This window comes from Phyllobates terribilis, unplaced genomic scaffold, assembly GCF_046119375.1.
Source record: "Phyllobates terribilis strain yellow unplaced genomic scaffold, ASM4611937v1 Scaffold_70__1_contigs__length_7381418, whole genome shotgun sequence".
NCBI classification, from domain to species: domain Eukaryota; kingdom Metazoa; phylum Chordata; class Amphibia; order Anura; family Dendrobatidae; genus Phyllobates; species Phyllobates terribilis.
In genome coordinates this window covers 6,494,534-6,518,379 of record NW_027362830.1, presented here as the reverse complement: position 1 = coordinate 6,518,379, position 23,846 = coordinate 6,494,534, and the positions used below count along the sequence as shown (strand labels likewise).

At 46.6% G+C, this 23,846-nt stretch overlaps 1 protein-coding gene across 1 annotated transcript; it reads left to right on the top strand.

The window, feature by feature from the left end:
* The first annotated feature begins 4,252 nt into the window (after positions 1–4,252).
* On the top strand, positions 4,253–10,010 carry LOC141194388 (uncharacterized). Its single transcript, XM_073662292.1, has 4 exons — positions 4,253–4,289; positions 7,440–8,620; positions 8,725–8,788; positions 9,964–10,010. Exons 1-4 carry the CDS (start codon positions 4,253–4,255, stop codon positions 10,008–10,010), a joined length of 1,329 nt encoding a protein of 442 aa, XP_073518393.1.
* The last annotated feature ends 13,836 nt before the right edge of the window (positions 10,011–23,846 follow it).

Sequence of the window (23,846 nt, the reverse complement as noted above, 5' to 3'; positions counted from 1 at the left end):
TGAGACTCCAGATCCGGCGAATAAATCAAAATGTCATCCAAATACACAACCACATTTTTGCCGATTAAAGGTCTAAGGATGTCATTAATAAGATTCTGAAAAAATGCTGGAGCATTGGTAAGACCAAAAGGCATAACCAGATTCTCAAAATGACCCACAGGAGTGTTAAAAGCAGTCTTCCATTCATCACCCTCCTTCATGCGCAACAAATTGTATGCCCCCGGAGATCAATTTTAGAGAACCACTTGGCCCCCACTAACTGGTTAAATAAATCAGGAATCAATGGCAGTGGGTAAGGATTGCGTACAGTAATTTTATTAATCTCACGAAAGTCCAGACAAGGATGTAAACCGCCATCTTTTTTTTTTACAAAAAAAAATCCAACAGCCACAGGAGACTTGGAAGGCCTAATGTGACCGGCGGCCAAGCTTGTCTGTATGTATTCCTCCAAAGCCTTTCTCTCAGGAATAGTAAGATTAAATAAACGACTCTTAGGAAGAGTCGCTCCAGGGACAAATTCAATGGTACAATCATAGTCTCTATGGGGAGGCAAAACCTGCGACTCCTCCTCAGAAAAAACTCTCCAAAAATCCTGAATAGGTACAGGCAATTCCCCTCTATCCACAGCAGCAATGCGCCCGTTACAACACTTGTCATAACACTTAGGGCACCAGGACTTAATTTCATTGGTAGACCAATCCAGTACAGGATTGTGCAATTTTAACCAGGGTAACCCCAATATTACTGGAGAAGGCAAATTATCCAATACCACCAAATCCAAATTCTCTTGATGAATACCATTAATAGTGAGGGGAAATTCACAGACCTTGTGAGTAACACTCTTCAAGGGAGAGCCATCGACAGAAACTACAGCAATAGGGGATGACAAAGTTTTAGGTTCTAATCTAAGTTTTTCCAAGAATCCCCCATCAATCACATTCAGAGTAGATCCACAATCCACAAATACCCGAAATTCAATTATTTCATCCTGAGCAGCAGTAGTGGCAGATAGGAATACTCCCTTAGAATTTAAACAGGCAATACGGGCATGACTGACCATTTTTTTTTTCTTTCTTCATACGAAGCACACAGCTCTTAATGAAATGACCAGAATTTCCGCAATAGAAGCACAAGCCTTCAGAAAGCCTGCAGTCTTTTTCCTGAGAGCGGGGTGCCATCGCCCCAATCTCCATCGGCTCTCCATTGTCAGCACAGACCCTCTCAGGACTCGGAGCTGACATAGCAGAGGATTTGCTCTCATTAACCCTTGCACGCAGTCTCCTGTCCACCCGTATAGCTAATTGCATTGCCTCCTGCAAGTTTCCAGGTGTGGGATAAGCAATCAGTAAATCCTTAACCCTTTCACCTAGCCCTGCAAGAAACAAGCTTTTCAAAGCTGAATCGTTCCACCCCACCTGGGCAGACCACCGACGGAAGTGAGAACAATATTTTTCCACATTACCTGATCCCTGCCTCAAACATCTTAATTCAGACTCAGCAGATGAGACACGATCAGGATCATCGTACAACAAACCCAAAGCAGAAAAAAAACTATCCACTGATCTAAAGCACGGATCACTAGGTTGGAGAGAGAAGGCCCATCCCTGAGGATCTTTGCGCAAAAGTGACATTATGAACCCTATGCGCTGTGATTCATCACCAGAGGATCCGGGTCTCAAACGAAAATATAATAGACAAGCATTTTTAAAAGAAAAAAAATCTTGTTGTTCGCCAAAAAATAGATCAGGCAGACGTACCTTTGGTTCCACAAAATGCGCTCCAGAACAGCTACTCACGTGTTGTTGGAGCTTGGCCACCTCCAGAGAGAGTCCCTGCAAGCGTTGAGCCAAATCTTGCACCGAGACCATGATGGAAAACTGGAGGTCTTTCCTTAGAGAAATTTTTTTTTTTTTTTTCTTTTATGGCTGGACTTACTGATATGATCTGCTACAGAGACTAAGGAAAGACAGGAGATCTGTCCCTACAATAGACACCAACACCAACTCCTATCTGCCCCTACAGCACTGGGTATTCCACCCCCCTCCCCACTCCAGGCAGGAACATGGTCGGTCGTGCCTGCACTTCTGTCTAGTGGGAGCACCGTTGAGCTGTCCCTCGGAAATGGGGTGTGTGTGCTGTATGCAGCTAACTGAGCCCTGGTCCATACTCCATCCTTACCTGGGAGTGGAATATCACACCTCTGGTCTGAGGTGCAATACCCCTGCAGCGGCCGAACCCTCGGGGCGCTACATTCCCCCCTGGTAAAGCACAGCACGTCCTCGGGCTGGAAAAGAGCAAAAACAGTTAAGTACAGGACATGCAAAAACTTTTCCAATAACTTTTTACATTTAGAAACAGACAATACGGTTCAGTTCCCTTTATGGGACACACTTTTCTTTCACCAGGCACTATAAAATATTTTTAACACTACTGGAACTCTTTTGTCACTTTGTCATATAAAACGGTTTCAAGATTACGTAAAACATTTTCTAGCAGCATATTAAACTTCTCATATAAAACATTTTTAGGCAAAACATATTCTTGTATCATGGCCGCGGTGCAACTTGAGACCAGGTGTTCTTTCTTCTTCTAAGTGCAACAGTCCAGTAAACTTGTCTTGAGGTTGACTTTGCAGTCTTTTTTATAAAACCAGTAGGGGGCGCTTTAGGAAGCGCAACTATGTACAAGGGGTGGCCGCTCTCAGTCCTCGGCCAGTTTTGGGAAGGGAAATGGCTGCTCACAGTCCTCAGCCTGTTAGGGGATGAGGGGCACACAGGTAACAGTTCAGTACTTGTCCCAACGGGGACCACACTTTCAAGATGGGAACAGTCCCAAAAACAATTCTGATATCCTGACGGGTAACTATGTACACAGGTACTTTGCTACTTACTAGTAGCGGTGTCCTCCATATGCTCCTTCCTCCTCCTCATATGGTTCTTCAGACCCGTCCGGGTCCTCTTGGCTCTCCTCATAGCCGCGGTGTTGTAGTTCCTCCTCAGTGAGCCTATGAACATGTAGGGCGTACGGTCCTTTTGCACCTACGTGGTGGGTGAAGGTGACCACATCACCAGGGTACAAGTCACGGCCACAATGTCCCTCAGGTAGATGACTTTCGACGTCCCTGCGGGTCACAAAGACGTCGCCTACGGTTTCTGGGCCCCTGATGAAACCCCAGCCGTTCTCCATGTGAAATTTGACTATGGTCCCGGTGATTCGGGGACCACGGGCTGCTTGAGGGTCTTGGCGGGCCTTGCGTTTTTGCTCAGCACTCTGGGCTTGGAGCCGTTCCTCTCTGACGCGCCTCTCTCGTCGCTCCCGCTCAAAGGTCGCCAGTTGCTGATGACAGGCCTCCAGACGACGGACCGCGTCTGCCCGGGTCTCTTGAGAGAACCCCATCAAGTTCTCGCCGGTGGGGTCCCACGCAAATTGGACGTCCTCCAGTGGGGGTAGGGTGACCTCCACGGGTTCTGGAGCCGGTATCAGAGGCTCGCGCGGGGGCTGGGCCTTCCATGGCTGACTGCTGATTACCTCAGCCGGCCACTCCAGCGGCAGTCCATCCGGACCGGTATGATGGGCAATCAGGTCCACACCCAGTCGTGGTATAGTGGAGGGACCTGATCTGGGAGCAGCGCCCGGGGGCACTCGGCCTTGCGACCAGGCCGGGGGTCTCTTGGTGGCGTCCGATGTTAGTCCCGTCCGGGACAGGGGCGCAGGCTTAGCGATGGCGCCCGGGTCATCCAGGCCTTGCGACCGGGCCGATGATGCTTCATGCTTTACGGCGCCCGGGGTCAAGGGGCGTGGCGCCGGGTGGGGCGTGGCCGCGGCGCTCGCCGCTTGAGGCCTAGCTGGGAGCAGTGGCGGCGCGGCAACAGGCGCGGTGAGTGGGGCTTCGGGTGCTGCGACGGGAGGCTGGGGCAGGCTTGCAGCTGCTGGGCCTGGGGTGGTGACGTCCCCTGTACTTGCCTTGGTCTCCACAGCTTCCTCTGCGGCACCGCCTCCGGCCTTCACTTCTCCTGCTCTGTCCTCAGAGGCAGGCGGACCCCGGGGTGCGGGTAGTACCTGCCGCTGGTGGGTCTCAGCCTGCTGGGCCAGTTCCTCCCTCCACTCGATGAGCGCACCCCGCTGCTCTCGGACCATCCTCCGCTCCAGGTCCTCCAGTGCAGCTTGCGCACGCTCCGGGTCTCGGGAGAGCTGTACTAGGACTTCCGCTAGGCTGCAGGACAGTTCAGCCTGCAGCAGGCTTCGGGCCAAGATGCTGGTGCTGCTCAATGCGTCCATTCCCGGGTGCGGTCTGTCTGGACTGATCCAGACCGCGCCCTGCCCCACAGTTTTCTTCTCTTCCCACCCCCATTGGGGGTGGCCCCGGGGCAACTTGGTGACAATCACTTTCAGGGGCAGCCCCCCCACGTTGACAGACACTTCTACCGCCATGCTCATGGTTGTTGGGGGCGGGCTTCTCCTTTGGCGCCATTCTGGGACCTGGCCCACGATGGGAGGTGGCCTCCTGTGGTCTTTTGGCGCGCACATTATGGCGCTCGTTCTTCTAGGGCGGGCGCCATTTTCCAACACAGTGAAACAATCAATCTCAATTAAACAGTCTCTTTCTCTTCAGGCGCGCAGTACCCGTTATTAGCGGGCACGTAATCCTGCCGACTACTCCAAAGCTGACTCGCCCCCTGGGCCATGGGGCACGCGGAACCGGGCGATAGGGAGACGCTGGGAGTAGTAGTGGCGGCCCGGTCCCGCGGCTCAGGGTGGTCAGACCAATGGTAGTCTGCTACGTACTGATGATAAAGTCCGACTACGCCACCCGTGGATTCGCAGTCATTAGGAACCGCCGCTGCAGGGCAGACCGCTGGGGCTGATGATGGGTGCAGCTGAGGTGATGTGACTCCTCACGGGAAGAGTGCAGCCCCAGGGCAGTGTGGTGGATGGTGGGAGTGATGGTAGCGCGAATCCCGGTGCTAATAGTGCTGGAGGCGCGAAGGAGCACACAGACAACAAGTTACAGTCCAGGGTCTTTACTCACAGTTCGTTTGTTCCGGGTCACTTCTGTCAGCAGTGACCGCCCGAGCCGTGCTGCGTCCACCAGGTGAGGGGCTCGGTCAACTCCCAGGCAGTTCAGGAGCATGGCACAGGACCCCCTTTTATCCTTTCTCTGGCCTGCCTCACCAGTGACCCACTTTTGTCCAGCTGCCGCGGACCTGTGCGGTTAAACGTGGGCCCCGTCCTCCGCTGTCCTATATGGTGCCTTCCTAGCAGGTTTGATGAGGTGTCGCACCAATATATGATCACGACGACCGGTCTTTGGCTGAGGGTAGTTTCTCCTCCACCAACTTGGGATCCGGTACCCTTAATCTGCCTGACCCTTCACCCTGGATTCTCGTGGGTTCTTAGGGTCCCTTCCACCTTCTTGTTCCTGAGCCCTTCTGTTTCTCTGTCTCTCCTCCGTCTTTCCTGTTCCTTCCTCTCCTCCCTTTCTCGTGGAGCTGGGCTCAGGTGGCACCACAGCTCCCCTTCACCTCCTCCTCGGCCTCTCACTAGGCCCTTCTGGAGTAGAGCTCCTACAGAGCCTCTACTCCCTGTCTTCTCCTCTCTGGACAGAACCTAGATCTATCATGATGCCCACCTTTTATACTTCCCTCTGACCATGAGCCCAGGTGACCAGCAACCAATGGGCTCCTACCTACGCTCAGGAACCAACCCCTATCTGCCCCTACAGCACTGGGTGTTCCACCCCCATCCCCACTCCAGGCAGGGACATGGTCGGTCGTGCCTGCACTTCTGTCTAGTGGGAGCACCGTTGAGCTGTCCCTCGGAAATGGGGTGTGTGTGCTGTATGCAGCTAACTGAGCCCTGGTCCATACTCCATCCTTACCTGGGAGTGGAATATCACACCTCTGGTCTGAGGTGCAATACCCCTGCAGCGGTCGAACCCTCGGGGCGCTACACTTCCAGCTTTAGTAGGGTGCGGTGCTTTCCAATTGGCTGAAGCAGGGAGCAGATTAATCCAGCTGGACAGCACACACACCCATACTGCCAGACTGGATGGTACTACAGGTCTCAGGAACCCTAATCTTAGGGGCTGGACAGAGCCTGTGCCCCCCAGAGCTTCTGGTTCTGACGTCTCCTCCATCACCAGCGCCACCTGCAGAATGAATAAGGTGGTGCCTGGTGGGAGAAGCAGACGTCACAGGAGCAGATCCCAGAGGAGATGGGACACACCAACTGCATAAGCCCTGATATGACAAAATGGCAGAAAACCAGTGCAGTAGATATCACCATAAAGTGACTCCATTTTCGAAATTATAACCCTCAGTGAATTAATCTATAGGAGTAGTGACTATTTTGACTACACAGACACTTTTCAGAAATTAGCTCACAGTGGATGTTGGAGAGTAAAAACTTCAAATATTCCATTTTATTCCCCAACACATAGTGTCCAGATTGTGCTCCAGGAGACACACACCGTAAATGAAGAGGGTTCTTCTCACTATAGTAATGCCAAATACATGGATGATAAATGTGGTTTGCACACACTGCAAGGCTCAGAGGAGAGGGGGAGATCTGACTTTCGGAGAGCGGATATTGCTGGACAGGTTTATGGAAGTCATGTTTCTTTTCTCTGAGCCATGAATAATGTGGAAACCTCTGTTTTTCCATAGACAGATGATGGACCTGAATGGGGTTTGTTTTTTGCCGGTTGAGTAGAAGTTTTTATTGGTATCATTTTTGCCTACATAACATTGTTTGGTGGCTTCTTATTCCATATTTTTGAGGCAGAATGAACAAAGAGTTGGACACCGCGCTCCACTGGTTCATCCTATGAGGTTTTCTATTAAACTGTGAACTGTCATTCTGTCAATAACTTGCCATTTCTACAGACATCTTAAGTACAATTAACATAAGAATCCGTAGAAAAATAAATAAAGATTGCATACCACTTCTAAATCAATCTAAATAAACACATCCTTGGGCTACATGCTAGTCCAGGAAAATGAAGAGATACCTCAAGTTTAAAAATCAGTTTTATTAGACACAAATCTAAAAAATAGAAGAATATTTAAAATATTCCTCTATTTTTTAGATTTGTGTCTAATATGTAGCCCAGGAATGTGTGTGTTTAGACATTTTAAGTAGAAATGTTCAAAAAATATAAATTTCAAGGATATTTTATTCAAAATTAATAATTGTTTTTTTCTCGTCAGATGACTGTACCAGGAGATCAGAGGGACAAGAGATTTTTAAATCGGACAATCTTAAGATCCCACTGGATACAATTGAAGTGAATGCCATTACTCCAGATCTACCATCATCCCTTCACAGCAAAGATCTGTCGTCTGATCCTATGAAACAGGTCCTGTCTTCTGATTCATTACCGACCACTAAGGAAAATCAAAATAAAAAAATAAGCATTAAAAAACAAACTGCTACTAAAGCACAGAAGACATTTTCAGGTTCAGAATATGGAAAGGGTTTTACCCTCGAAAAGTCTATAAGTAAAAAAATACACACAGGGGACAATAGATTTTCTTGTTCCAAATGTGGGAGATGTTTTAACCAGAAATCAGATTTTGACATACACCAGAGAACTCACACAGGGGAGAAGCCTTTTTCATGTACAGAATGTGGGAATTGTTTTAAACGGAAATCACATCTTATCCTACACCGGAGAACTCACACAGGGGAGAAGCCTTTTTCCTGTTCAGAATGTGGGAATTGTTTTAAACAGAAATCACATCTTATCCTACACCAGAGAACTCACACAGGGGAGAAGCCTTTTTCCTGTTCAGAATGTGGGAAATGTTTTAACCAAAATTGGATCCTTGTTAATCACCAGAGAACTCACACAGGGGAGAAGCCTTTTTCATGTTCAGAATGTGGGAAATGTTTTAATCAGAGATCTGATTTGATTAAGCACCAGAGAATTCACACAGGGGAGAAGCCTTTTTCATGTTCAGAATGTTGGAAACATTTTAAGTGTAAATCAGTTTTGGTTAAGCACCAGAGAATTCACACAGGGGAGAAGCCTTTTTCATGCTCAGAATGTGGGAAATGTTTTAACCAGAAATCAGCTTTGGTTAAGCACCAGAGAACTCACACAGGGGAGAAGCCTTTTTCATGTTCAGAATGTGGGAAATGTTTTAACCAGAAAACAGCTTTGGTTAAGCACCAGAGAACCCACACAGGGGAGAAGCCTTTTTCATGTTCAGAATGTGGGAAAGGTTTTTTACAGCAATCAAATCTTATCAACCATCACAGAACTCACACAGGGGAGAAGCCTTTTTCATGTTCAGAATGTGGGAAATGTTTTAATCAGAGATCAGATTTGATTAATCACCAGAGAATTCACACAGGGGAGAAGCCTTTTTCATGCTCCGAATGTGGGAAATGTTTTAACCGGAAATCAGCTTTGATTAAGCACCAGAGAACCCACACAGGGGAGAATCCTTTTTCCTGTTCAGAATGTGGGAAATGTTTCAACCGGAAAGTACATCTTATCCTACACCAGAGAACTCACACAGGGGAGAAGCCTTTTTCATGTTCAGAATGTGGGAAACATTTTAAGTGTAAATCAGTTTTGGTTAAGCACCAGAGAAGCCTTTTTCATGTTCAGAATGTGGGAAATGTTTTAACCAGAAACCAGCTTTGGTTAAGCACCAGAGAACCCACACAGGGGAGAAGCCTTTTTCATGTTCTGAATGTGGGAAAGGTTTTTTACAGCAATCAAATCTTATCAACCATCACAGAACTCACAAAGATGAGAAGACTTTTTCATGTTCAAAATGTGAGAAATGTTTTGCAAAGAAATCAGATTTGGTTAAGCACCAGCGAACCCACACAGGGTAGAATCCTTTTTCCTATTTTTTTTTTAATCCAATAAATTTAAGATTTTCTTCATTCGTTTTTTTTTTTACAAATCAAGAAACCAAATACGCAAAGGGTCTGAATACTTATGACCATGTGATATTTCAGTTTTTCTTTTTTAATAAATTTGCAAAAATTTCTACATTTCTGTTTTTTTCAGTGAAGATGGGGTGCAGAGTGTACTTTAATGAGAAAAAAATGAACTTTTTAGAATTTACCAAATGGCTGCAATGAAACAAAGAGTGAAAAATTTGAAGGGGTCTGAATACTTTCCGTGCCCACTGTATATGACCACTAAGTACTTGTTGCTGGAGGAGTAGGACATGATTTCCAGAACAAAATGGGTTTGGATGGTAAGGGATGGACGTGAAGACAACTTCCAAAAAAGAACATTTGAGCTGCATTTACGTTGGGTTGCTGTCATCCATTGGGATTACAAAAGGAAATCCAGCCCTTGTTCAATTTTAGAAGAGTCGGCCTGTCTGCATTTTCCATTGACAGGCCTATGCGCCTATCCGCCTATCCGTTATGATTTCAGAGGCCGAACTAAAAACTCGCTCAGACAATACCCTTGCGACAGGTCATGGCAGCAACTCCAAGGCATACAAGGAGAGGTCGGGCCATGTGTGCAGCTTGGACAACCAATAGTTAAACGGCACTGCAGAATCAGGAAGGATGCTGGTATGGTCACGTAAGTACTTCTTCGCCATCTTGGTTGACTTCTCCCTCCTTGTCATAGTTATACCCACAGATAGCCCTTGCTGATGTGATGGTTTCATGAAAATGGCCCAGTTGGTGGACCCCCACCCCCCCACCCCGAGTTGCACATGGCGTGCGTGTCCCTCCCCTGTAATCCTTGTGGGTGAAAAGAGCCAGTACCTCTGAGGGTAATCTCTTCAGCAACTCTTCAACAACGTCCCTCTGTCATGCATGCACTGAAAATGTCACGTCTGCCTCCGTCATGAGAGAAAGAAATTTCTCCTTGTACAGTGGGTCAAGAAAGTTACACAGCCAGTATTTAATGGTGGACAAATGGTCCACCACGCAAGTGTCTTGGGAAAGGCATCTGGACATGAACTGTGCCATGTGTGGCAGACTACAACGAGTCAAACGTTCAGTGTCCCCACGAGGACGAAGATTAACCATCCTCTTCTCCTCACATGGCATTGTCTCCTCCTCTTCCTCCTCCTCTTCAGGCCTTCCATGCTGGACAGGCGTTAAGCTGGGATTGGGAGTCCCCTCTGTAGCGCAGACCAAAAACTCCTGATCCTCCTCCTGTTCCTTGTCATCACCCAATGTGGCCTGAGAATATTGTCTGAGGCTGGGCTGTGTGGTATCAGCCACTGTAAAATCTTGCTACATAGCCACCTGCTTGGCATTCAAGGCTTCCTCTTTGAGATTCTGCAGCAAACGTTTTAATAGACAGAGCAGCAGGATGGTTACGCTGATAATAGCATCATTAGCGCTCACTATCTTGGTGCAGTATTCAGTTTTGAAGAACCTCACATATGTCAGCGATCCACACCCACTCGGCAGTTGTTATGTGTGGGGCTGAGTGTTACTCTGACGGGCATTGAGAAGTTGGAATTCAGCCACTGCCCTCTGCTTCTCACTAAGTCTTGCCAACATATGAAAGGTCGAATTACAGCGTGTGGGCAAGTCACAAATCAGTCGGTGACCAGGCAAATTAAAGCGCAGCAGCAGCACAGCCGGACCGGCAAAAGCCTGAGATGACTTTTGGAAATGGGCACTGACACGGCGTACCTTGGCAAATAGATCCAGCAAGTCAGGGTATTATTTTAAAAACTGCTGTACAACCAAGTTCAGCACGTTGGCCATGCATGGAACATGTACCAGCTTGCTGAGCTTTAAAGCCGCCACCAAGTTACGCCCATTATCGCACACAACCAGACCTGGTTGTAGGTTCAGTGAGGAGAGATACTGATCGGTCTGGTCTTTTATCCCTTTCAATAGCTCTACTGCGTTGTGAGCTTTAGCACCTAAAGAGATGAGCTTCAGCAGGGCATGCTGCTGCTTTGTCAAAGCAGTGCTGCAGAGCTCCCAGCTGAGGAGCGATGTGGAGGCTAGTTTAGCTGAGAAATGAGAAGTAGAGACAGGAACTGGCATACGAGGAGACTGAAACCCTGATGGAAGTTGGGCCCGCTATTCTTGGTGTGGGTAAGATGGTTGATATCCCAGACTCCACCAGGTTCACCCAGTGTGCCGTCAGGGAAATGTAGCATCCCTGTCCACAAGAACTTGTCCACGTGTCTGTGGTTAGGTGGACCTTCTCTGTGACTGCATTGGCCAGAGTACGGCTGATATTGTGTAACACATGCTTCTGTAATGTGGGGACGGCACACTGGGAAAAATAGTGGTGGCTGGGAATCGAGTACCGGGGCACTGCCACCGCCAAGAGGTCGCGGAAAGACTCAGTTCCCACAAGCCGAAACGGCAACATTTCCAGGGCTAGCAATGTGGGCGTTTAGAGTTTGGGCATGTGGGTGGATATCTATGCTTCCTTTGAAATGTCTTGGGCAAGGACAACTGAACTCTGCGCTGGGACCACAAACTGGAAGTGGTTGCTGACTGTTGTGTCTGTGTAACTGCAGCTTGTGGGCAGGAGGCATCAGTTCCTGCTTCCTGGACTGCAGATTGGGAAGGCCGTAACACAGGGGAAGGGGCAGTGGTTTCACCTTCAGACACAGATTTTGTACCCAGGCGTTCCGCCCACCTACTGGGGTGCTTGGCTGCCATGTGCTTCTGCATGCTGGTGGTGCTCAGGTTGGTAGTGTTCTTGCCTTTTCTCAGCTTGGTATGGCAGATGCTGCAAATTAAAGTTGTTTTGTCTGAAGAACTTTCAGAAAAAAACTGCCATACAGGGGAGCAACGTACCCTTGGCCAGTTATCTAGCCGAATGGAGGGGCTCTGTGAAACAGTTGATCAATTTCTACCTCTGTTCAAACCACTACCTCTTTTTGCCTGTTTTCGTTCTATGGATCCATCCCTCTCTGCACTGCTGTGCTCACTATGTGTGCCATCGTGCCAGGTTGGATCAGTGGTCTCATCATAGACCACATCGTCTTCCATTTCATCTATCTGATCCCCCTTCTGAGTTGCGATTTTAGGCTGACCTGATGGCAACTGTGCATCATGATTATCCTCCACCTCTTCAGACATGAATTTACCTTCTTCCCCAATGTGGCTTAATTTTTGCAGTGGGTGCTCAAATGTTTGTGCATCACTGCACTCCACCTCCTCATGACCCTCTTTAATGGTGCACAGTGAGAGGCAAGAATATTTACAAGGAAATGTAAACAGTTCCTCAGAGTGGCCAGTGTTGGGGTCATATGTCTCCTGGGACTCTTGATGGGGGGGAGGAAGGAGGACCAGGTTGAGGATTGCGAGGCCCAGCCTCTTGGCTAATGAGGCTGGACCGTGTGGAAGACTTGGTGGTGCTGGTTGTTGACACACTGAAGCCCGTGTCTGCTATCCAACCCACAACATCCTTGCACTTGTCTGGATTTGACAGCGGTGTAGCATGCAGACTGAATTTTGACAGGAAGCTAGAACAAGATAGTCACCTTCTGATCTGTCACAGGGCCTTGGCGGGCACCACTACAACCACGTCCCCATTCCTTATCGTTCGTCACCCTTTCCCATATTGAATGCATTATGAAAAAAAAAAATCCTGGCTTTATTTTTGACAAGCAGCCTCACAGAGATGTTATGTACAAATTCCCTGTGTCTAGTAATTTTTTTTAGCTATCAGCTTTATTAAACATGGCAACAGCAGACTCAGGAATATTACTGGTAAATAGTGATGTTTGCGTATCTGAGCAGGCTTTGCGCATCTCAGCAGACTTTGCGTCAGTCGCGCAACTGCTAAATAAAGAGATGCTATTTATTTAACCATACATGAATGACTCAGAGAGCAGAGTAGCATATAGGTAATCAATATATGAATTCCATACATATCTTAAACTACTGCCTAAAGGACAAACTGGTAAAGACCCAGTCGTTTATAAAAATGAGACAAAGAGAGTGGCCATGAGCCAAGAAACGACAGAAAAGGTCCATCTATTAAAAGTAAAAAACTTTTAATATTTATAAATAAGGACGACAGGATAAAGGAGCAAATGCAAAAGGACAATACATACATATTTTAAAAAAAGAAAGCGGCGCAGCAATGTGAAGAAATTCACTATCATTATATCTCTATTAAGAAAAGTAAGTACTAGGCAGCAAACTCATATATCATATATTAAGACCACTAGATTCACTTGTCAAATTATGGAGCAATTGTGCTTGGCAAAGCCCACATCATACCTCAAGGAACAAGTGGCAGCAGCCCAAATCATCATGATGCACAACATCACCCCAACGCGTGTTTCGGCCTGAGCCTTTCTCAAGGAGTACTGATTGTTCATACCTGCCTGCTGTAAATAGGGGACCAACACACCCACGAGTCACATATGCACACCCAAAACACTGCCCGCTACAAGAATCAATACCGCATTGATTCTTGCGTCAGTCGCAGAACTAATAGATAAATATACGCTATTTATTTAACCAATAGCAGAGTAATTTGTTTTTTGTATATCACCTTTATGACACACGCCAACAGCAGACTCCGGAAAATTACTGGTAAATAGTGACGTTTGCGTATCTCAGCAGGCTTTGCCCAGTCGCACAACTGCTAGATAAATATACGCTATTTCAGAAATAGGATAGGAATATTATTTAGCTCTAAAAAAAGCGGTTTAGTATATGCTGGAACTGAGGAATATTATTTTGCTCTAAAAAGAGCTGTTTTGTATATTATGGTGCTGGATATGAAACCCTGCCTCTCTCCCTACTCCCACAATCTGTTCCTACACTATACACAATGCAACCTAGCCGAGATCTGCAGCATGTACTTGCAATGCTAACACCCTGCCTGCTTTTCCCTCTCCCTTGTATTAAATCTCTCTACGCTATCTAAACCTAACAGAGAATTTATCTTCACTCTAAATAGCTCTTAAAAGAGCTTTTTGGACTCAGAAACTCTCCCTATTCGCTGCTTTCACTCTCCCTATGCTCGCAATACGCTGTTTCCGCATGTAATGAGCGCAAGATGGCGCCAGCAGGGCTTAAATATCCCCCTATGATGCTGTAAGGCCAGCCAATCACAGTAATGCCTCAATAAAAGATGGAAATTATGATAACAAACACTGCACTTCCGGGTATACTTCGGTGCACAAGTAGGACCCTGATCCTTTAACCCATTTAAAGCCCAAGACGTATTAATACGTATTTGCGCCCTGGGCTTTAAGAGCCTGATGCGTATTAATACTTCTTTGCGATCGCTCGCGCACATAGGCTGTGCGGGCACAATCGCCGCCGGGTGTCAGCTGATTCTCACAGCTGACACCCGGTACTATGTGCAGGGAGTGGTCCTGCACCGCTCCCGGCACATTAACCCCCGCAATGCTGCGATCGAAGTCGATCGCAGCATTGCGGTGGCAAGGGGCAAGGTGATCGTGATACTCACCTCTCCTGCCGGCGTCCAGCGCTGTCTGCCGCGGCTTCCCGGATGTTGCCATGACGACCCGATGTCATCATGACAACATCCGGGTCACCAGACAGCAGGAAGATATTTTGGTCTTGCGCAGTGTATGACCAAAATATCTTCTGCATCTGCAGCGCTGACAGCCTGTATAGCACAGGGATGGTGCTTCATCCATGTGCTATACAGGCGATCAGAATAAAAAAAGTGAAAGTCCCATAGTGGGATAAAGAATAAAAGTAAAAAAAAAGTGTTTTAAAGTGAAAAAAAATAAAAAAAAATTGTAAAAATATATAAAAAATCCACCAAAAATAAAAATATAATGTACCCATCAATAAATACACTGTGTTCCAAATTATTATGCAAATAATATTTTCTCAGATTTTCCCAAATTACCTATATGAATTGCAGTCATTGTAATTTTCCAGTCAAATAACTATTAGAGTACAATTGAAAGGTTTTTGTACAAACTGCCTATGATAACAGTATATTTTTAAAAAAAATATAACTCTCAAACTGCACTCAAAATGCATGTTCCAAATTATTATGCACAGCAGAGTTTTCAACCTTTTCATTTTAATAAAGAACAAAAAAATGGTCATTTTTGAAATTCTAAGCATTAGCAGGTTATTACAAACTGAAATCAAACAGTTTTCAACTCAAAACTTTATTCTAGGTGATGTTACATTTGCACAAAGGACCCCTTGTCCGAAAGGAGCTTCTGAACTCTCTCGTCCATTGAATTTGTCAGGTTTTGGATGGTTTCTGCTTCCAATTGTTTTGCATGAGGACAGAATACTCTCCCAGAGCTGTTGCTTAGATGTTAACTGCCTCCCGCCATCATAGACACTCCTTTTGATGATGCTCCAGAGGTTCTCAATGGGGTTGAGGTCAGGGGAGCATGGGGGCCACACCATAAGATTGTCCCCTTTTATGCCCACTCCATCCATGTGGACCATCGAACTGTTTTGTTCACCGATGAGTGCCGTGCAACGCTCGATGGTCCAGATGGATGGAGTGGAGGATGGCTGGTTGATGGACACCCCATTAAAACACAGCTACGGCGCCAACAAGGAGGAGGTAGAGTAATGTTTTGGGCTGGAATCATGGGGAGAGAGATTGTCGACCCCTTTAGGATCCCTGAAGGGGTAAAGATGAACTCCATAATGTATGTTGAGTTTCTCAAACAGCACTTCCTGCCATGGTTCAAGAAGAAGAACCGTGCATTCCGCAGCAAGATCATTTTCATGCATGATAATGCACCGTCTCACGCTGCACATAACACATCTGCATCTCTGGCTGATATGGGCATAAAAGGGGACAAACTTATGGTGTGGCCCCCATGCTCCCCTGACCTCAACCCCATTGAGAACCTCTGGAGCATCATCAAAAGGAGTGTCTATGATGGCGGGAGGCAGTTCACATCTAAGCAACAGCTATGGGAGGGTATTCTGTCCTCATTAGTGTTGAGCGATACCTTCCGATATCAGGAAATATCGTATCGGATTGGATCGGGCCGATACCCAAAAAGTATCGGATATCGCCGATTCCGATACCGGAAACCAATGCAAGTCAATGGGACAGAAATATCGGAATGAAAATAAACCCTTTCTTTCCTTGTAGGTTAATTCTACATGAAGTAAAACAACTAAGAATAATGTAGAATGACATGAAAAGCCGGCAATTCATCAGCGGCATTCACCGGTACCCGACAATTTACAACAGAAAGAATAGAGCTTCACACATAGATTAGATAGATAGAAACATGTCAGTCACATATATATGAAGTACAGTGACAGTATTGCTTACTGTACTTGTCATTTAGTGTAAAGGATTTATTAAAAAAAATATTAGTGTTTTCGTGCACCGTCTCTTTAAAAAAGCCGGCCGGCAATTCAGCAGCGGTACCCGACAATTTATAACAGACAGAATAGAGCTTCACACATAGATTAGATAGATAGAAACATGTCAGTCACATATATAATAAGTACAGTGACAGTGTTGCTTACTGTACTTGTCATTTAGTGTAAAGGATTTATTTAAAAAAATATTAGTGTTTTCGTGCACCGTCTCTTTAAGAAAGCCGGCCGGCAATTCAGCAGCGGTACCCGACAATTTATAACAGACAGAATAGAGCTTCACACATAGATTAGATAGATAGAAACATGTCAGTCACATATATATGAAGTACAGTGACAGTGTTGATTACTGTACTTGTCATTTAGTGTTAAAATAAAGGATTTATTTAAAAAAAAATTGGCGTGGGGTTCCCCTTAATTTTAGGCTCTAGCGGAGGTTAAGCAGACAGCTGGGGCAAATGTTTGAAGCCTGGGAAGGGGGTTATACCAATGGAGCTTCCCAGGCTACTAATATCAGCCCCCAGCTGAATACCTAGCCTTTACTAGCTATTAAAATGGGGGAACCCCCCAAAAAAAATAACGTGGGGTCCCCCCTAATTTAATAGCTAGCACAGGCTAGGCAGACAGCTGGGGGCTGATATTAATAGCCCAGGAAGGGTGCCATGAATATTGGCCCCCTCCCAGGCTAGAAACACCAGCCGTCAGCCGCCCCAGAAATGGCGCATCCATAGGATGCGCCAATTCTGGCACTTAGCCTCGCTCTTCCCACTGCCCTGTAGCGGTGGCAGTGGGGTAATAGGGTTGGGGTTGATGTCAGCTTATAATGCCAGCTGACATCAAGCCCAGGTTAGTAATGGAGAGGCGTCTATAAGACACCCCCATTACTAACCCCATAGTCAAAGTTGAAGAAAAACACAAACACCCAGAATAAATTCCTTTAATTGAAATAAACACACAATTCTTTATTGTTCTAAATTAAACCATACTTACCATCACGCCCATTCCAGCTGAAGCCAACGATCTCCTGCAATAAAAGTAAAATAATAAAGCAACCTCATCCTTACCTTTCGATGGTTCCCAGGACAGCTCCAGCTCTGCTACATCGAGATGACAGGCTGGACCGCAGCAGAACGCTGCCATCCAGCCTGTCATCCCGCAGACACTGAGAAGCGCAGGCATGCTTGCGCTCCTCAGTGTCTCTCTGTGACGTCATCCAGATGAGCCGAGTTCATGTCCAATGAACTCAGCTCACCTCATGCACGTCACTGACAGCGTGGGAAAATTCTCCTGCACTCAGCGCTTCAGCGTGAGAATTCTCCCACGCTGTCAGTGACATACATGAGGTGAGCTGAGTTCATTGGACATGACCTCGGCTCATCTGGATGCCGTCACAGCCAGACACTGAGGAGTGGAAGTATGCCTGCGCTTCTCAGTGTCTGCGGGATGACAGGCTGGATGGCAGCGTTCTGCTGCGGTCCAGCCTGTCATCTCGATGTAGCAGAGCTGAAGCTGTCGTGGGAGCTATGGAAAGGTAAGGATGATGTTGCTTTATTATTTTACTTTTATTGCAGGAGATCGTTGGCTTCAGCTGGAATGGGGGCGTGGTGGTAAGTATGGTTTAATTTAGAACATTAAAGAATTGTGTGTTTATTTCAATTAAAGGACTTTTTTCTGGGTGTTTGTGTTTTTTTTAAATACTTTACTAGAAATTCATGGTGGTCATGTCTAATATTGGCGTGACCCCATGAATTTCGGGTTTAGGGCCAGCTGATAATGCCAAGCTGGCCTTAACCCCTTTATTACCCAGTGAGCCACCGCACCAGGGCCCTGGATGAGTTGGGTACAGCGCCAGAAGATGGCGCTTCTATGAACGCGCCATTTTCTGGGGCGGCTGCAGACTGCAATTTGCAGCGGGGGGGGGGGGCAGAAAGCTTGGGCCTCCCTGCGCTGCGGATTCCAGCCCCCAGCTGCCTAGTTGTACCTGGCTGGGCACAAAAATAGGGCGAAGCCCCACGCATTTTTTTTTTAAATTATTTCATGAAATTCATGGAATAATTAAGAAAAAAAGGGCTTCCCTATATTGTTGTGTCCAACCAGGTACAAATAGGCAGCTGGTGGTTGGGGGCAGCCCGTTCCTGCCTGCTGTACCTGGCTGGACACAAATATAGTGCGAAGCCCCACGTCAATTTTTTTTAAATCATTTCAGGAAATTCATGAAATAATTAAAAAAAATTGATGTGGGGCTTCGCCCTATATTTGTGTCCAGTCAGGTACAGCAGGCAGGAACGGGCTGCCCCCAACCACCAGCTGCCTATTTGTACCTAGCCGGACACAACAATATAGGGAAGCCCTTTTTTTCTTAATTATTCCATGAATTTCATGAATTTAAAAAAAAAAAACGTGGAGCTTCGCCCTATTTTTGTGTCCAGCCAGGTACAACTAGGCAGCTGGGGGCTGGAATCTGCAGCGCAGGGAGGCCCAAGCTTTCTGGGCCCCACCCGCTGCAAATTGCAGTCCGCAGCCGCCCCGGAAAATGGCGCGTTCATAGAAGCGCCATCTTCTGGCGCTGTACCCAACTCATCCAGGGCCCTGGTGCGGTGGCTCACTGGGTAACAAAGGGGTTAAGGCCAGCTTGGCATTATCAGCTGGCCCTAAGCCCGAAATTCATGGGGTCACGCCAATATTAGACATGACCACCATGAATTTCTAGTAAAGTATTTAAAAAAAACACAAACACCCAGAAAAAAGTCCTTTAATTGAAATAAACACACAATTCTTTATTGTTCTAAATTAAACCATACTTACCATCACGCCCATTCCAGCTGAAGCCAACGATCTCCTGCAATAAAAGAAAAATAATAAAGCAACCTCATCCTTACCTTTCCATGGCTCCCACAACGGCTCCAGCTCTGCTACATCGAGATGACAGGCTGGACCGCAGCAGAACGCTGCCATCCAGCCTGTCATCCCGCAGACACTGAGAAGCGCAGGCATACTTCCACTCCTCAGTGTCTGGCTGTGACGGCATCCAGATGAGCCGACAATGAACTCGGCTCACCTCATGCACGTCACTGACAGCGTGGGAGAATTCTCCTGCACTCAGCGCTTCAGCGTGAGAATTTTCCCACGCTGTCAGTGACGTGCATGAGGTGAGGTCATGTCCAATGAACTCGGCGCACCTCATGCACGTCACTGACAGCGTGGGAAAATTCTCACGCTGAAGCGCTGAGTGCAGGAGAATTTTCCCACGCTGTCAGTGACGTGCATGAGGTGAGCTGAGTTCATTGGACATGACCTCGGCTCATCTGGATGCCGTCACAGCGAGACACTGAGGAGCGCAAGCATGCCTGCGCTTCTCAGTGTCTGCGGGATGACAGGCTGGATGGCAGCGTTCTGCTGCGGTCCAGCCTGTCATCTCGATGTAGCAGAGCTGAAGCTGTCCTGGGAACCATGGAAAGGTAAGGATGAGGTTGCTTTATTATTTTACTTTTATTGCAGGAGATCGTTGGCTTCAGCTGGAATGGGCGTTTCCAGCCCCCAGCTGCCTAGTTGTACCTGGCTGGGCACAAAAATAGGGCGAAGCCCCACGTATTTTTTTTTTAAATTATTTCATGAAATTCATGGAATAATTAAGAAAAAAAGGGCTTCCCTATATTGTTGTGTCCGACTAGGTACAAATAGGCAGAATTTCCTGAAATAATTTAAAAAAAATTGACGTGGGGCTTTGCACTATATTTGGGTCCAGCCAGGTACAGCAGGCAGGAACGGGCTGCCCCCAACCACCAGCTGCCTATTTGTACCTGGTTGGACACAACAATATAGGGAAGCCCTTTTTTTCTTAATTATTCCATGAATTTCATGAAATAATTTAAAAAAAAAAAACGTGGAGCTTCTCCCTATTTTTGTGTCCAGCCAGGTACAACTAGGCAGCTGGGGGATGGAATCTGCAGCGCAGGGAGGCCCAAGCTTTCTGCCCCCCCCCGCTGAAAATTGCAGTCCGCAGCCGCCCCGGAAAATGGCGCGTTCATAGAAGCTGGATGCTGTACCTGGCTGGCATACAAAAATATGGCGAAGCCCACGTCAAAAGTTTTGGGAAAAATTAATTAAAAAATAAATAATAATTTAGGGACTGCATCTTTATTAACTCCTCAAATGTCATTTAGTGTTAAAATAAAGGATTTATTTAAAAAAAAAATGGCGTGGGATCCCCCATAATTTTAGTCTCTAGCGGAGGTTAAGCAGACGGCTGGGGCAGATGTTTGAAGCCTGGGAAGGGGGTAAAACCCACGGAGCTTCCCAGGCTACTAATATCAGCCCCCAGCTGAATACCTAGCCTTTACTAGCTATTAAAATGGGGGACCCCCCCAAAAAAATGACGTGGGGTCCCCCCTATTTTAATAGCTAGCAAAGGCTAGGCAGACAGCTGGGGGCTGATATTAATAGCCCAGGAAGGGTGCCATGAATATTGGCCCCCTCCCAGGCTAGAAACACCAGTCGTCAGCCGCCCCAGAAATGGCGCATCCATAGGATGCGCCAACTCTGGCACTTAGCCTCGCTCTTCCACGCTGCCCTGGTGCGGTGGCAGGGGGTAATAGTGGTGGGGTTCATGTCAGCGCCAGCTGCCATGAAGCCCAGGTTAGTAATGATGGGCGTCTATAAGACACCCCCATTACTAACCTACAAAGTGTTAAAAAGAAAAAACACACTACACCCAGAAAAAAATAATTTATTTGAAATAAAACACACAATTTTATTTAATTCTTAGTTTACTAAAAATAATAGTTACCTGTCCACGTTCCTGCGCTGATCTCCCATGCACAGCTGTCACATCTGGAGATGGTGACAGCTGTGCATGGCTGCTGTAAGCTCACGCTGCCGGGAACATGTCCGCTCCCAGCAGCGGGAGCCACTGACTGAGGTCACCGGAGTGCATTCAGGCAGCGCAGCTCCGGAGACCTCCTTTACGGTACTGCTGTACCGTGGGAATTTCTCACGATACAGCAGGGCCGTAAAGGAGCTAACCGGAGCAGCGCTGCCTGAACTCCGGTGAACCCTTACGGCCCCGTCATTCTAGCGGCGGCGGCGGTTCAGAGCGGTCACATTCTATGTGGCTGCTCTGAACTGGAGATCTTCGTGGGACACTCGTGGACTGCTACGGAGGGGTAAGGATAAGGTTGTGGTTTATTATTTTATATTTTATTACAGGAGATCGATGGCTTCGGGGAATTAGGTGTCTAGGTGAGTATAGGTGTAGTTTTTTATTTTTTACTTTATTTTAGGTGGCGATCGGCGGGGACAGGTAATGTATGAACTAATTTATTGTAGGCAACCACTGGCCACCAATGACATGTATTTAACATTTATTGGGGACCATGGGGCAATTTAAATAGCAGGATCAGGCTGATGGGAACTACTGCTCCATCGAGCTGATCCTGCTGGCACGAGTGGATGGGGGACAGACATAGGCCGATGGGAGTAGTAGTGTCACATCGGCCTATGTCTGCCTGCACGCACACACCCGCACAGACACCGCACACACCCGCACACATCGCACAGACACCGCACACACCCGCACAAACATCGCACACACACCCCGCACACACACCCCGCACACACACTAATCATGACGGGTCTGGGAGGTGAGGCTGACCTGTGCGGCCGTGGGAAAGTTCATGTGAGTTCATGCAATACAGTCAAGCATGAACTCACATGAACCCTCTGAGGGCAACGCGGCGACTTCAAATGAACAGCTGATCGGCATCAGCTGATACCTCAGCTGTTCATTTGAAATAACCGGCGGGAAAGCGCAGCACAGAACGGGAAAGCCGGCGGTGAAGTCTTTTCACTGCCGGCTTCCCCGCCCGGGTCCTTCGCTCCTTGGTGCTGCGCTCCCCGCCCGGTCCTAACTTACGATCGGGATGGGAGGTGGCGAGGGGAGCGGAGGATCGGGGTGGGAGGCTGCGGGGAAGCAGTATGGGGCTGTGTGATTGTTTAAAAGCCGGCGGCTTTTTACCGCCCGCCGGCTTTTAAACAATCAGGAGAATTCTCCCCCGCTGGGATGGCATTCTGATGACAGGCTGGATCGCGCTGCCATCCAACTTGTCATCCTTCACAGACACTGCAGAGCGCAGGCATTATGGGAACTTCCGATTCCGGTATCCGATATTGTAAAAGTATCGGAATTCCGATACCGCGAATATCGGCCGATACCCGATATTACAGTATCGGAATGCTCAACACTAGTCCTCATGCAAAACAATTGAAGCAGAAACCATCCAAAACCTGACAAATTCAATGGACGAGAGAGTTCAGAAGCTCCTTTCGAACAAGGGGTCCTATGTGCAAATGTAACATCACCTAGAATAAAGTTTTGAGTTGAAAACTGTTTGATTTCAGTTTGTAATAACCTGCTAATGCTTAGAATTGCAAAAATGACAATTTTTTTGTTCTTTATTAAAATGAAAAGGTTGAAAACTCTGCTGTGCATAATAATTTGGAACATGCATTTTGAGTGCAGTTTGAGTTTTTTATTTTTTAAAAAATATACTGTTATCATAGGCACTTTGTACAAAAACCTTTCAATTTGACTGGAAAATTACAATGACTGCAATTCATATAGGTAATTTGGGAAAATCTGAGAAAATATTATTTGCATAATAATTTGGAACAAAGTGTATTATTATGAAAAAAAAACAAAACAATAAAAGTACACATATTTGCTATCACCGCGTCCGGAACGACCTGATCTATAAAACTGTCCCACTAGTTAACCTCTTTAGTGAACACGGTAAAAAAAAAAAAAAAAAAAAAACGAAGCAAAAAACAATGGTTTATCATCATAACGCCAAGCAAAAAATGGAATAACACGCGATCAAAAAGACGAATATAAATAAAAATGGTACCGCTGAAAACGTCATATTGTCCCGCAAAAAACAAGCCGCCATACAGCTCCATCAGCCGAAAAATAAAAAAAGTTATAGCTCTCAGAATAAAGCGATGCAAAAAAATATTTTTTTCTATAAAATAGCTTTTATTGTGTAAAAGCGTCAAAACATAGAAAAACTATATAAATGTGGAACCGCTGTAAACGTACTGACCCGAAATATAAAGCTACCTTATCAATTTTACCACACACGGAACGGCATAAAAATTTTTCAAAAAAACAATTCCGGAATTGTTGATTTTTGTTTATTCTGCCTCCCAAAAATCGGAATAGAAAGCGATCAAAAAATGTCACGTGCCTGAAAATGGCACCAATAAAAACGTCAACTCATCCCGCAAAAAACAAGCCAACACATGACTGTCTGCCAAAATATGGAAAAATTATAGCTCTCAAAATATGGTGTTGCAAAAACTAGATTTTACAAAAAAATGCGTCTTTTAGTGTGTGACAGCTGTCAATCATAAAAACCCGATATGATTCTGGTATCGCTGTAGTCGCACCGACCCAAGGAATAATGTCGTCTAATGTCTTATACCGCACGAGGAACGGCGTAAAAACTAAACTCTCGGGTTAGGGTTGTGCTAGGGTTAGGGTTGGGGTTGGGGTTGGGGTTAGGGTTGGGCTAGGG

Excerpts from the sequence above, each read along its gene's own strand:
- LOC141194388 (XM_073662292.1), top strand. The coding sequence starts at position 4,253 with ATGCTGGTGCTGCTCAATGCGTCCATTCCCGGGTGCG. Across the intron at positions 8,621-8,724 it reads GCCTTTTTCATGTTCAGAAT|CAATCAAATCTTATCAACCA; the intron begins GTGGGAAATGTT and ends GGTTTTTTACAG. Across the intron at positions 8,789-9,963 it reads GACTTTTTCATGTTCAAAAT|ACTACAACGAGTCAAACGTT; the intron begins GTGAGAAATGTT and ends CATGTGTGGCAG.